Source organism: Carex rostrata, chromosome 12, assembly GCF_964058835.1.
Source record: "Carex rostrata chromosome 12, lpCarRost1.2, whole genome shotgun sequence".
Classification (NCBI taxonomy): Eukaryota; Viridiplantae; Streptophyta; class Magnoliopsida; order Poales; family Cyperaceae; genus Carex; species Carex rostrata.
The window spans coordinates 10,039,556-10,052,353 of record NC_135929.1 but is presented as its reverse complement, the minus strand read 5'-3'; the positions used below and the strand labels follow the sequence as shown (position 1 = coordinate 10,052,353).

At 32.4% G+C, this 12,798-nt stretch overlaps 1 protein-coding gene across 6 annotated transcripts; it reads right to left on the bottom strand.

Annotated features, from left to right (window-relative positions):
- Window positions 1–4,078: 4,078 nt before the first annotated feature.
- LOC144563121 (cuscuta receptor 1-like) lies at window positions 4,079–11,982 on the bottom strand. Of its 6 annotated transcripts, XM_078312518.1 has the most exons (11): window positions 11,528–11,982; window positions 10,914–11,069; window positions 10,637–10,795; window positions 9,864–10,025; window positions 9,621–9,761; window positions 7,435–8,935; window positions 6,946–7,084; window positions 6,184–6,568; window positions 5,604–5,733; window positions 4,745–4,824; window positions 4,079–4,366 (listed from the first exon to the last, which is right to left on the bottom strand). In XM_078312518.1, the coding sequence occupies exons 1-7, from the start codon at window positions 11,928–11,930 to the stop codon at window positions 7,057–7,059; spliced, it is 2,550 nt and encodes an 849-aa protein (XP_078168644.1). In that variant the 5' UTR covers window positions 11,931–11,982; the 3' UTR covers window positions 4,079–4,366; window positions 4,745–4,824; window positions 5,604–5,733; window positions 6,184–6,568; window positions 6,946–7,056. The 6 variants fall into 6 exon arrangements, with proteins under 6 accessions (XP_078168644.1, XP_078168641.1, XP_078168640.1 ...); XM_078312515.1 differs by having other exon boundaries at window positions 6,946–8,935; XM_078312519.1 differs by lacking the exons at window positions 4,079–4,366; window positions 4,745–4,824; window positions 5,604–5,733; window positions 6,184–6,568 and having other exon boundaries at window positions 6,910–7,084.
- Window positions 11,983–12,798: the final 816 nt, after the last annotated feature.

The following is a 12,798-nucleotide window of genomic DNA, read 5'->3' as shown; positions in this document are numbered from 1 at the left end:
GTTGTCAATAAACCAAAACCCAAATATGCTATCAATTCATTTTCAGGTCGAGTCAGGTCACTAAAATTACAAACCAATTGAAACCAATCTTAGAATTACAAAGAGATACCAGAAACATACCCCAAAACTGCATGAAAATGCGCAAGAAGAAGTTGATGTTGCGGGGAAACATTATATGCCATGACAGGTGGCAGAGGCTTCACCAGCATATCCATAGTAAAAACCCGTCCCAAGAATTGCATTCCACAAAACATCACTCTTTAGTGTAGCAATAAACCAAATAAAAGCCCACAACAACAAACCATAAATTAAACAAAAAAATCAATAATAAATGAAGGGTGAATTTCATGTATCCCCCTAAAAACCTTGAAATTACGTATTCTCCCCTCTAAAATTCATTATATCATATTTACTCTTCTAAAGTTCAAGAACTCACAAATTTACCCAATTTACTGATTTTTCTAATAAAACTCATTTTAAATAGGGAGAATTTCATGTATCCCCTCAAAAACTTCAATATTATGTATTCCCCCCCTCAAAAGTTTATAATATCATATTTCCCCCTCAAAATTATGAAAAGTCACATATTTACCCAAACACATTAAAATAATAAAAGTTAACACTTAAAATTTATTAAAAAATACTAATTAATAAGATATGACTATTATACCCCCTCCCTCCTTTCTCTCCTTTCTCTCAGCTAATAGTATTGATCTCTGTAGGTCCAACTTAAGATTTTTCGATTTACTACATGAAGTAAAACTTTCATTAGAAGACGATGAAGTGGAAGCTACATTTTTTCCCTTTCTTTGAACCAACTCCTGAGGAAGACTCACAATTTGACCCTCCTCCCAAATATCTTCTACTTTATTTCCGTTGTCAAACTACCCATTCCAACCGACTTATCCTTCACCGATTGAATATATAAGTCAAGTAGATTACATATAACCTTTCATATAACCAACCAATCACCATAAGCAATTCAAAGTAGCAAATAGTAAAATGCTCAAAAACAGTTGAGCTTGAAACCAGTAAACAAATAGAAAAATTTAGAACAAGAAAAGTAAAAGAAAACACATTTAGAAATTAGAATTTTACAACAGGAAGCCCCTGGTTCTTCTCTCTTTCGTATCAGACGATTGAATGAATGATAAATTAATAGCTGCAAGTCTAGAATATATATACATGCGTCCATTTTTTCAATGATTTACCTTGTTTCTATAATGTATATTGAATTGGGCTCTATTAAAAATGAGGGAAATATTAATTTCTAGCATGCATATGTCCATTCTTAAAGCTTCTTCATATAAATACATTTTGTTACATAATTCCAAAATATAATCCGATTTTTCATCTAAAAAAAAATATTTATTTTCTCTTCCAAGTAAAATATGACATAAATATTTCGATCGTTTTTTTTATTATTTGTTCAAACCTCACAAGATTTATCAATATCAAATAATTATAATTATAAACATATGATAGACTAATATGTGTCAAATTGAAGAACATCTTAATTATCCAATTAATGATTAAAAATGTTTAATGACATTCATATTGTATCAAACTTAGCATACATGCATCGATCCCACATGAATAATATAACAACATGGCCATCATTTTGATTTCTATTTTTCAATGAATTTTGTTTTTGAAAAGGTTTGACAGACGTGGCTGTAAAACAATTTTCAATGATGTCATATAACATAAATCTAATACCTTAATTAGATTGAAGCGAATTGGTATACTCTGAGATATCTCAAACTTTGCGTGACTTAATGAACAATCTCAACCATTTAAATACGCTCTGCACGAATCTCAAAACACACATAATACTGACCCCTACATCACCCCGAATAGGCACCGGACACGTCGGTCACGCAAAAGTTGAGATATCTTAGAGGATACACACTCAATTGAAGCTCGATTACATATGGTTTTTCGTAGTAGGATTCAACAAATACGAAATGGGCTGGTCCAAACAGTTGATCCAAACCGTTCAACGTGGTGGATATATTAAAATGTACTTGCAGATTAAATTTTACATTTTTTTTATTTTTTTCACTATTTATTAAGATGGGTATAAAAATTTAATGATCTGAATATAGTGATTTGTTAAATACTTAATAAATAGTAAAAAAATTAAAAAAAATGTAAAATTTGATCTGTAAGCATATTTTAATATATCCATTATGTTGAACGGTTTGGATCGACTATTTGAACTTTGAAAACTTTGTAAATGGAGAGTTTAATTTGGTGTCACCAAAAAAGGAGCTATATATATATATATATATATATATATATATATAGATAGAGAGAGAGAGAGAGAGAGAGAGAGAGAGAGAGTATGGCTATCATGCTTTGCAAATTAAAGTGGACATTTTAATTTGCGCTCATATCTCTAGTTTCAAAGTTTAAATAGTCAAATTGTACATTTTTTTGGAAATTTTTACTATTTTTTTAGAATTTTTCAAAATCAGCAATTTTTGGAATTTTTTTACTATTTTTTTAGATTTATTTAAAATCGCTGTTTTTTATGATCCAGATTTATCTTGAAAACAACGATTTTCAATAAAATTAAAAAAAAAAAAAAAAATTTTCAAAAAATGTAAAATTTGATCTCCAAACATATATTAATATGGAGAACAAGATGAACGGTTTGGATCGGTTATTTGGACTTTGAATCCGATGATTTATAGTCTAATATAAAAAAATATCTATGCTTTGTAATATATGGTAGCCTTACTCTGTATATATAGGTTAGGCCCAAAGACTTGGAAAATTATCTTGCCTAATCATAATTAATTCATCCTTATTCACTTTCTTTTGATCTAAGTTAGTTAGGGAGAAATTTAGTAAATTGTGAAGATTAATTATTAGATAATCATCATTTAGTAGAATATCATAAAAGTAAATTGCTTTCAAACTATTTGTAAAATGTTATAGTTCCTTTGTCAATATTGTCAACTTATGCATACGATCATCAAGAGATCACGGCAAAAATTGACATGACTCACATGTTGTGTTACGGAAATTTATATACATTTTGTTACATAATTCCAAATTTAGATCCGATTTTTCATCTAAAAAAATCTTTGTTTTTTCTTCCAAGTAAAATATGACATAATATTTCGAACATTTTTTTTATTATTGGTGAAACCTCAAAACTTCTATCATTATCAAATAATTACAATTATAAACATGATAGACTAATTTGGGTCAAATTGAAAAACAACTTAATGATCCAATTAATGATTAATTTGTCTCCAATTTCAGTAAGAAAAAAAAAACACACATTAAACTTAACAAGTTGAGAGGGTATTATGGTAATTAATTTCCCATCAAATAGTTAATGGTGTTAATTTAAAGTAATAGTGATCTTGCATTAGAGATTGATTGTCACAAAATCAGAATTTCATAGGATGTTGGTCAATAAAAAAAAATCATAAAATGCATCACTGTACCAAAATTAATAAAATATGCAGATAGGTCCTAATAAAATTTATTTTTGTAATAGGGTTGGGGACATATTGCATTGCATGCTTACCCAGTTTCTAAAAGTCAGATGGGGACATTGCATTTCACAAGAGCTCTCTCTCTCTCTCTATCTTTCTCTGCATGGCATGCTACTACAAGATTGGGATGCCTTATAACAATTATAAAAAACCAAAATATGTCAGATGGGGACATATTGCGTTTCTAGAAATCTGTAAAGATTATCACTAAGCCCTTTTATTATTAGATTACTTTTTTAAGTGATAACAATGAAAAATGGGCATATTAATGAAATGGTTAATGTTTAGATGGAAAAATAACTAATTATCAAATTTGGATGGAGTAATGTCTAAATCATGTTTTTATGACGGGTACATACCTAAATTTCTCCTCTTTTTTTTCAAATAATCAAACTTTTACAAAATATCCACAAAATATCTATTTCAGTTTTCTAAATAATTGTTAACTACTTTTTAGAAACTAAAATCTCTAAAAAGTTTCTAAACTTTCATATCTCTTAAATTAGTTTAGAGTTTCTATTACCACGTCAGCAATAAATTAAAAATCAACTCAATTTTGAATATATTGCCTCTTTGATTTTTCTATTTTGATTTATAAATCTACCTAGAAAAAATTTGGTTTCTGAAATGGCAAATAGGATTCATGACTATTATAATAATAAAAAAAAAAGGAACAGCTCATCTCCAACTACACTGGTACAAATAGAATTGATTCCTCCAATTATACATATACAATTAAGTCAAGAAAGATCTGCATCTTTCTCCACAATTGAGGGGCCTGATCATGCCTTTATTTCTATCATCATTTAGCACAACTGACAACATGTCCAGACCCACATATTTGGCAGCTTCTGCCAAGATTCATCAAAAAAAGACAAGATGTCAAGACCCAATTTTTAACTTCTGGCCAACCAAATTTTAATTGTCATAGGTAGAACACTTATCCAGGAGCAGCAAGAACTGAAATGTTTCACTTATAAGTAATTGACTGGCTTATAAAATGGTAAGCTCAATTAGATTTTAGAAACAGTCAAAATGAAATAGGAATTTGTTGCTACCTGTCCATTGTCATTTTTAAAATTAAGTTTCACATGTAGCCTTATAAAACAGAATCTGAAATAAAAATGAGTATTTTATAGACACCTTATAAAAGAAGTATATACCAAGCAATGATCTTTGACAGTATTCCTTGGCACTGCACAGTACAACACAATGACATAACCATTTACCTCTTTATATTTGCACCCGAGTAGGGTATTATCTCTGACACACTAGATTTCCATTCTTTGGCCTCACTTGATTCCTTCTCCTGAAATAACATAAACACAACAGTATGTGTCAATAAAAAAAAAATAGGAGCTTGACATTGTATTTTAACAAGGGTTATATTCTTTCTGCAATTTCTTTTCAACAAAATGACAACTCTGCCTCTCTCTCTCATTTCTTTACCTGTAACTAAGGAATTATGAATATTTGGAGAAATTTGAAAGAAATTAAGCTTGTAGAATCAGAATCAGAATCTATTAACCAAGTTAAAACAAATAACACCAAAAAAAATATAAGGTATGAAACAAGAAGGAAATTCGAACAAAAAAAGAATAAGGTTTTTTTTTATCAAGGTATTGCAGGTAAGTCCAATTTCTTAAATTGCAAAACAGTTCTATTTGAATTAGAAAACATAAAACCAACTCCTTTAACACGAACAAATCAATTTTATAATTGAAAGGTATACCACCGAATTACTCATGACAATTATCCATGTATGCAAGGTTTTCCTAGTCGTCTTAACATCAGGATGGATGAAAGGCATTATATTGTAGTTATTTTAATTTGATTTCGATGTCACTGCACATGCCTTCTTGTAACTTGAATTTCTTTTATTTAGTAAAATTTGATGAGAGGTTTTCCTTCACAAAAGAAAACATTAAACTCGACAAAACAATTTCCATTTGAAAAGCATCTTACCAGATGACTCAAAACCATCTTTCGTACTCTTTGAAAACAGCAAATATTAACACTAATTAAAAATTGCACCGAACCATTCGAATTTCACGCATTATGTGGGTTCTTAATTGGGAAGAATGTTACCTATGTACAGGAACTTCTATAGAAAGCACTACACCAATTAGTAACCCATTGAATCCATCTAGCTAGATCCTTTTAATTGTCCATCAGGCTATTGTAGTATATTTCTTTTCCCTTTTGATGTCAACAAAAGCTGCACGAATGAAAAATAATGCCAGCTCAAAATTAGATACAAATTATCATTCAATTTAGTACCAATTTGATGAGAGTGCCATGTTAATCTAAAGTACTAGTAAACCTAGCTAACTGATATACAAAAGCCATTTGATGGTATTGTCTGACTACAAAAAAATTGAAACTTCCGTTCAAAGATAAATAAGAAACTATATCTGCGCCCTAATTACTTCCCAGGGAAATCAATAATCAAGTTAATAAAAATTTATAATTAGCAAAAATCTGAAACACCTTATTTCACGCATAAGGTGTGTGTTTAGCTGAATTTGATAAAGGTCGCACAAATTTGGAGATCTAAACCAAAAAAATCACCAAATCTGGTTACTAATTGTATAGAAGAATAAAACAAAACAAAAAGAAATTAGAAGTTATTACTAATTGTCAGCCAAAAAGAAGAAAAAAATAATACCTTTGGGAAAAGGGGATCAGAGCTGGTGGTCGGTGGAGAGGAGGAGATCGAGAATGATAGGGTGGTCGGTGGTCGAACGGAGAGGAGAAGAGAGGAGAAGAGAGGAGATGAGAGGAGATGATCGGTGGTCGAGCGGAGAAGAGGAGATGATTGGTGGTCGGTGGTCGAGCGGAGAGGAGCCGTGCATCGATTTCGTGGCGCCGAATTTTTTTTTCTTTTTCGCGGGAGACCTAACACAAAACGCAGGATAGGAGAAGGTGTGGACGCGCGTATTTCAGGGGATCCTTCTGGGACCGGGCCAAATCGGTCCTAGAAGGTGTGGGCGCCGGTCCCAAAAGGTTGAGGGGCCAAATCCATCCCTGCTGCTTTTTTTCGAGGGGGTCTTCTGCGTCCGGTGAACAAACCAGTCGCATATGGGTCATTTTGCTATAGTGTTTTAAGCCTAAAGTTCTCTGAGATTTATAACACATCGTACACAAAGAGTACATAGGCACATATGCTTATTCAGTATATATATACTAAAATTTATCCTTCCAAACTAAGACTGACAATTAATTACCCCTTCAAGTTCAAGCTGTTGTAATCTTTCTCATCCAAAGGACAACCTTCACATATATCATATCACCATACCAGTCCACCAGATTAAACCACACAAAACGCCAATTTCTCTTGAAATAAAGAACGGTTATAAAACTCCAAAAACTGACCACAAAGAAGAGAGAGAAAGAACCAAAAAATATGAGAAAATCGGTGCCTACATACCTTCGGTCATCACTCATTTCATCCGGGAAAGATTGTGTTGTGCCAGTAGGGACACAACTTCTTGGCAGGGGAGGCCCACATAGATTCGGGTTGCCTTCATAGCTGCTCTTATCAAATGAAATAAACTGTGCTTCTACACCTAATGTAGGACCAGATAAGTCGTTATATGCCACACAGAAGGATTCAAGTGAAGTTAGTTTAGTTAGTTCTCTCGGTATTTCTCCTGTCAAAGAGTTGTGAGAGAGGTCCAAACTTTCTAATTGATGCAAATTAGACATGGAATTCGGTATTGCACCGCTTAAATGGTTGTTCGACAAATTCAGTGTTATCAACCAATTCATTTTACCGATATCTTCGGGAATATTACCGACTAATTTGTTGGAAGATAAATCTATGATACTCTGGATTAGTAAAATTTCTTCCAAATATATATCTAACCTTCCTTTTGACATAAGTTTCAATTCAAAATTCGCAAGTTCTCCATCATACCTTTTGACATGATATGCAAGGTGTAAGAGAAAATTGGCATCACTGCGGTAGATCAATTCATCTGTTGATCTTGAATCATCCAAGGAAGCGGAATTGTCGGTTGTTGATCCCATATCTATAATGCATGATGGTATTACTCCGAAAAGATTATTGTGGGACAGATCTAGTATGCGTAAATATCTTAATTGACATAGTTGTTTTGATATTGGTCCTCGAAACAAGTTTTGTCTTGCTTGGAGCATTATGAGATAGGACCCCTTACCAATCCAAATTGGAAGCTCTCCAGATAAATAGTTTTCTCCAATGTAAATGGCCATTAAATAAGAAATATTCAGCCATGTTATTGGGAAGTTTCCGGTTAGATTGTTTTGGCTCAGATCTACAATTTGTAAGCCTGACTGATTAGAGCAAGGAGGAATTGATCCAGAAAGCTTGTTATCTGAAAGGTCAAGCAACCAACGGTCTTGCCCAATACACATATCCAATGGTAAGGATCCCTCTAAATGATTTCTACTTAACTTCAATGCCCAAAGATCATCTCTTCCAATTGCAATGCAATTAGGTAAAACACCATTTAGTTCATTGTTACTGATGTCCAACACTAGAAAACTGGTATTGCAAATGCTGAAAGGAATCTCTCCACTTATATTATTATCATTTAACATTAATAATGGATATGTAGTAAAGTTCATGTTGTCAGTAAAGGATCCATAAAACTTATTATTTGATAGATCCATAAAATCAGGGATTGAAGGCTGAATTCTCAAAAAACTAGTATGTATATCATCAGTGAGATTGTTACTAGATAAATCTAGAGTTTCGAGATTGCTTTTTGATATGAGCGGAAGAGGGCCATGACAATAGTTTTTTGATAAGTTAAGGTACCATAAATTTGGAAGCTTAGTTGTAATGTTAGCCGGTAATGCCCTGCCAAGAAGGTTGTCAGATATATCCAAACTTAAGAGTTTTTCATGAATTATAAACGGAAGTTGAAAAGGCCCTGTGAAGAAATTTTTGTGCAAATCTAATTGGGTCAAGTTCGTATTGTTTTCTAACAAAAACCACACGGCTGAAAGAGGACCCTTGGAGCGAGTATTAGATAGGTCCAACACTTGTAATTTCTTCTGAGAATACAAAAAGGTCAGATCAACATCAAGAATGCAATTAGCTAGTTCAAGAACTTCTAGCTGAAAAGGAAAATTCACAACTTCGACTTGAAAGTGTGATGATGCTCTTGTTGAGAGCCCCAGAGCTTCAAAATTAGAATGGTTAAAAAATGACCTTATGGATAGATTGCCTTCAATCTTGTTATTTGATAGGGAAAGGTACCTTAGAGACGATAGTCTTTCAAAAATGGAGGAGGGAAAATTTATTTCAAGATCATTATGTGACAAGTCAACTAGTTTAAGAGAAGAAAGATTTCCCAAACAAGAAGGAAGATTTCCAGTAAAACTGTTGAATGAAAGATCTAACTCCTCGATATTCTTCAATCGGCATAGCCCTACAATGTTAACAAGAAATGTTGTCAAATAAGATTTACAAATGTGAAATCCATAAGGTCAATTACGAGATAGCTAGCATTTCTTTATTTCTTTGTTTTCATTTTTTCTTTATATTTTGTTTTAAAACTGAGTGTAATGCCTGAAATACATATGTAGAACTAGCTAGCTACGTACAAACTCAACTTTCTTAATTAATCTCGTGATAATGAGCTAGCTAAAAGAGACCGAAAATCTTGTTGAAAAGTGGAAACTCGTGAATGTACATTAGTCCTTTATGAGGTGAATGTGAAATAAAAATATATATACTGATTGCTTAGATATCAAGAAGATAATTATTCGAGAAGTTTTTTTTTAATTATTTTAAAATGCTCATGCAAAAGGAGCATTGCAAGGTTTCCTTCAGATATGCATTAACACAAAAATATATATAACCGGACCCTGATTTCACTATTCTTGAAGAGCTAGCGGCATGAGTAAATGATTAAGATCTAATACCACCTGACAACACCTGACAACAAGAATACTCTTATTATATTACTGTTCAGTATTATACCAAATTTAACAAATTAATTATATGATATCAAACATCTATGATCTACTGGTGTAGATAGACTGCAAAAAATATAACTTTGTTCTTTTGCATTAATAAGAATTAGTTTAATTTGGTAATTAATTGTGAATTACCTTCTAATTTAAAAGTGTCATTTAGACCATTGTCCGCCAACGAAAGGGCTTTAAGAGAAGACCAATGTCCCAAATCAAGAGAACTCCCAGAATATAGATGTCCAGTTAGACTAACCACCTCCAAATTTAGTGCACTAAGCTCTGTCAGATTTTTTCCATTGAAATATCGATCAAATTGAAGAAAAATAAAAGAAACATTACTGTTGTCAAAAAATATAAAATGGTTCATTTATAAAATATTACCTTTGACTGGAAAACTGCCTCCCATCATATTATAATTATAATCCAGATAAAGTGCTCGAAGTGATGATACTTGGGCCAAGGAGGAAAGCATGCTTATATCCAGTTGGTTCCATGAAAGGTCTAGCATCTCTAGCTTAGTCAAATTGGACCAATATTCGAACCCTGACAAAAGGGTTCTCGGATCAGCAAACCAGAAACAGCTCTTTTTAAATCTTAATATGAGTTGGTAGATGCAGAAATTAGGTCATATGTTTTTTTTATTCCTTTCCACTCCATATGGCGCGGTTTGAATCTCAACTGATTGTGTATCAAATATCATGGAAAGATGTGGTATGTATAAACAAAGTGGTATTATATAATTTTAACAAAGCATATAGGTAACCTCATAGATGCTAATTACAAAGCTGACAGTTTTCAATTTTGTGCTGACACATGGCTCCACATTTGGCCCTGTATTTTTATTAATTTATGAAAAAGTCATTATTTCTAAGAAGTCATGGTACATAAAAAGTTCCTTCATTAGAGTTTGCTTGGTTGGATTGAGAATAGGCTATTTTTTAGAACAAGCTATTTGATGTTTGGTTGGGTTAGAATAGCTAGAATAGGGAACCAAACTTATTTGTCTTATCAGAACAAACTATGATAGTATTTGGGAAAGTTTATCATTCAATACAAAAGATCATGAATATACATATATATATGGACGAACCTTTCTTGATCAATTAAAGAAGGAAGCATATTAAATAAATAATATATTAATTGAATTTTGTTACCGTTGATATTGGGCAGACTGTTGTTTATATGATTAATACTCAGGTCGAGTTTACGAAGTGATGGAACACTCGCCAAATCATATATGATGCTTCCGTCTAGGGAGTTGCGAGAAAGGTCTAAAATCTCCAACTTTGTTAAATTGGACCATGTTTCAAGTCCTGAAAAAGAACAAAACAAAAATTGCATTAGGATTTGGACGACCCTAGCTTGCTTTCTTCATCAATACAAAAGAAGGAAGCACATTAAATAAATCATTAATTAGTTGAACTTCGTTACTGTTATTGGGCAGACTGTTGTTTATATGATTACGACTCAGGTCGAGTTTACGAAGTGATGGAACACTCGCCAAATCATATATGATGCTTCCGTCTAGGGAGTTGCGAGAAAGGTCTAAAATCTCCAACTTTGTTAAATTGGCCCATGTTTCTAGTCCTGAAAAAGAACAAAACAAAAAATTGTATTAGGATCTGTTTATTTATTTCTTCTTTTCTTTTTATAAAAAATAGGGTCATGTCCCTATTTTTATATTGATAACTTCTTTCTTACTTTCTTAACACGAATAAACCTGAAATTGACCAGTGGTTATTCTAATAAACTAAGGTAAATATACATTTTGGAGGTTGTTTTATTTATTTTATTTTTTTCTTTTTGTACTTGTTTTAAGTTCTCCTAAACTTGGAGCAATTACAGTTCACTAGTTTAATTAATAGCCTTCATATATCAAGCAGATATGTTAAGTACGTGTACCCACGACAAATGCTAAAGCAAAATGAGAAGTATGTTAGTACTTGTAATGTCATTGTTAATCAGCACCAGCCATATATAGTATATATAAAGTCAGGCGGGGTATACATAATTCTTAAACAAGAAAGAAATGTGAAGATACATACCAGCACCATCCGTACAATTATATATGCCTTGTGCAGATAATGACAGAGATCTTAGTTGACGGAGAGGCAAGAACAAAGTGGCATTTAGTAAAATACCCTCCTGAATCTCCTGATAATAATCGAACCAGTAATCAAAGGATATGCCGAGGTCAAGTTGAGTGACGTGGCCGGTGATTGAATCGCAGGTGACTCTTTCCCATTGGCAGCACTCCTTGCCTTCCCACTTGCCTTCTAAAGAGTGAATAGGAAAGGATATTGAAGCATTGATGTGTAGAAGAGCCAACCTCTCCTCTTCCCTGCACTGTACTGAGTCTGACCCGCTCACACAAACATTCTCCCACTGTACTAGAATCAGAACCAGAACCAGAAACGCTACTGTCAATAATAACTTCATTGCTTCCATGTTGTGTGATTGATGGTTTGAACAGGCTACATATGTGGCCTGATTTATAGGAGGATGAGGATGATCTTAATTTGTTAGAAAAAAATAAACTAACCAACAATTGGGTAATGGACCTGTCACAGTTGACGAGCGACTTGAAATTTGAAAGGTCTTGATCCTTAATTAGCGTAAATCCTGCACAAATTATTTGTATTATAAATTATTCCAGATCATATTAGTTAGTACCAATTATAAGTAAAAATAATGTATCAATTATTACTTTCAAATGGTGTATAAATTTCTTGTTTAAAAAATTAAAAGAAACACTTTATTAAATGCCGCGCTGCACTGTACCATTTTAAACAAAAAAACAGGCATTATAAATGTCTTCCAAATTCTGGATTTGTGGCAATTAATGTAACGTTTGAAGAAATTAAGTTTGTATAAAGTGCAAACCATGTATTACCCAATAAAGTTTGAACCATATCAAATATATTATTATATGATTCACAGTAATTAACAATTTTCTCCGGGGCGCTGGGAAACATCTTAATTTGAATAAGACTAGACAGTTGTTGTTTAGTAATTCATTGGAAGGAAAAGTATTAATTAGATTTTTTATAGGCTTCGATTTTGTCCATTAATTGGCACATCTCAATTAAGTCCAATTCACTCACATCCATTCATTGTGCTTGACAAGTCTTGCAGGCATCCTAGCTACCTTCCCTTCCACCCGATTTTGAGAATTTTAAACTGTTTTATATCATTCACTCATTCCCAATCTTCATTCAAAAATATCTATTTGATTTCTTTATTTAATATCTATATTATTAGTTGTACTTTTCGCAGCGCTATATTAATAGCTAGTGAGTGCTGGAATTAATTTTAC

Bases quoted from the DNA above. Each gene is read 5' to 3' on its own strand.
- LOC144563121 (XM_078312514.1), bottom strand. From the start codon at position 11,930: ATGGAAGCAATGAAGTTATTATTGACAGTAGCGTTTCTGGTTCTGGTT. The intron at 10,796-10,913 runs GTAACGAAGTTC...GTTCTTTTTCAG, and splicing joins CAACAGTCTGCCCAATAACA to GACTTGAAACATGGTCCAAT. The intron at 9,762-9,863 runs GTAATATTTTAT...AAAATCTGACAG, and splicing joins AGGCAGTTTTCCAGTCAAAG to AGCTTAGTGCACTAAATTTG.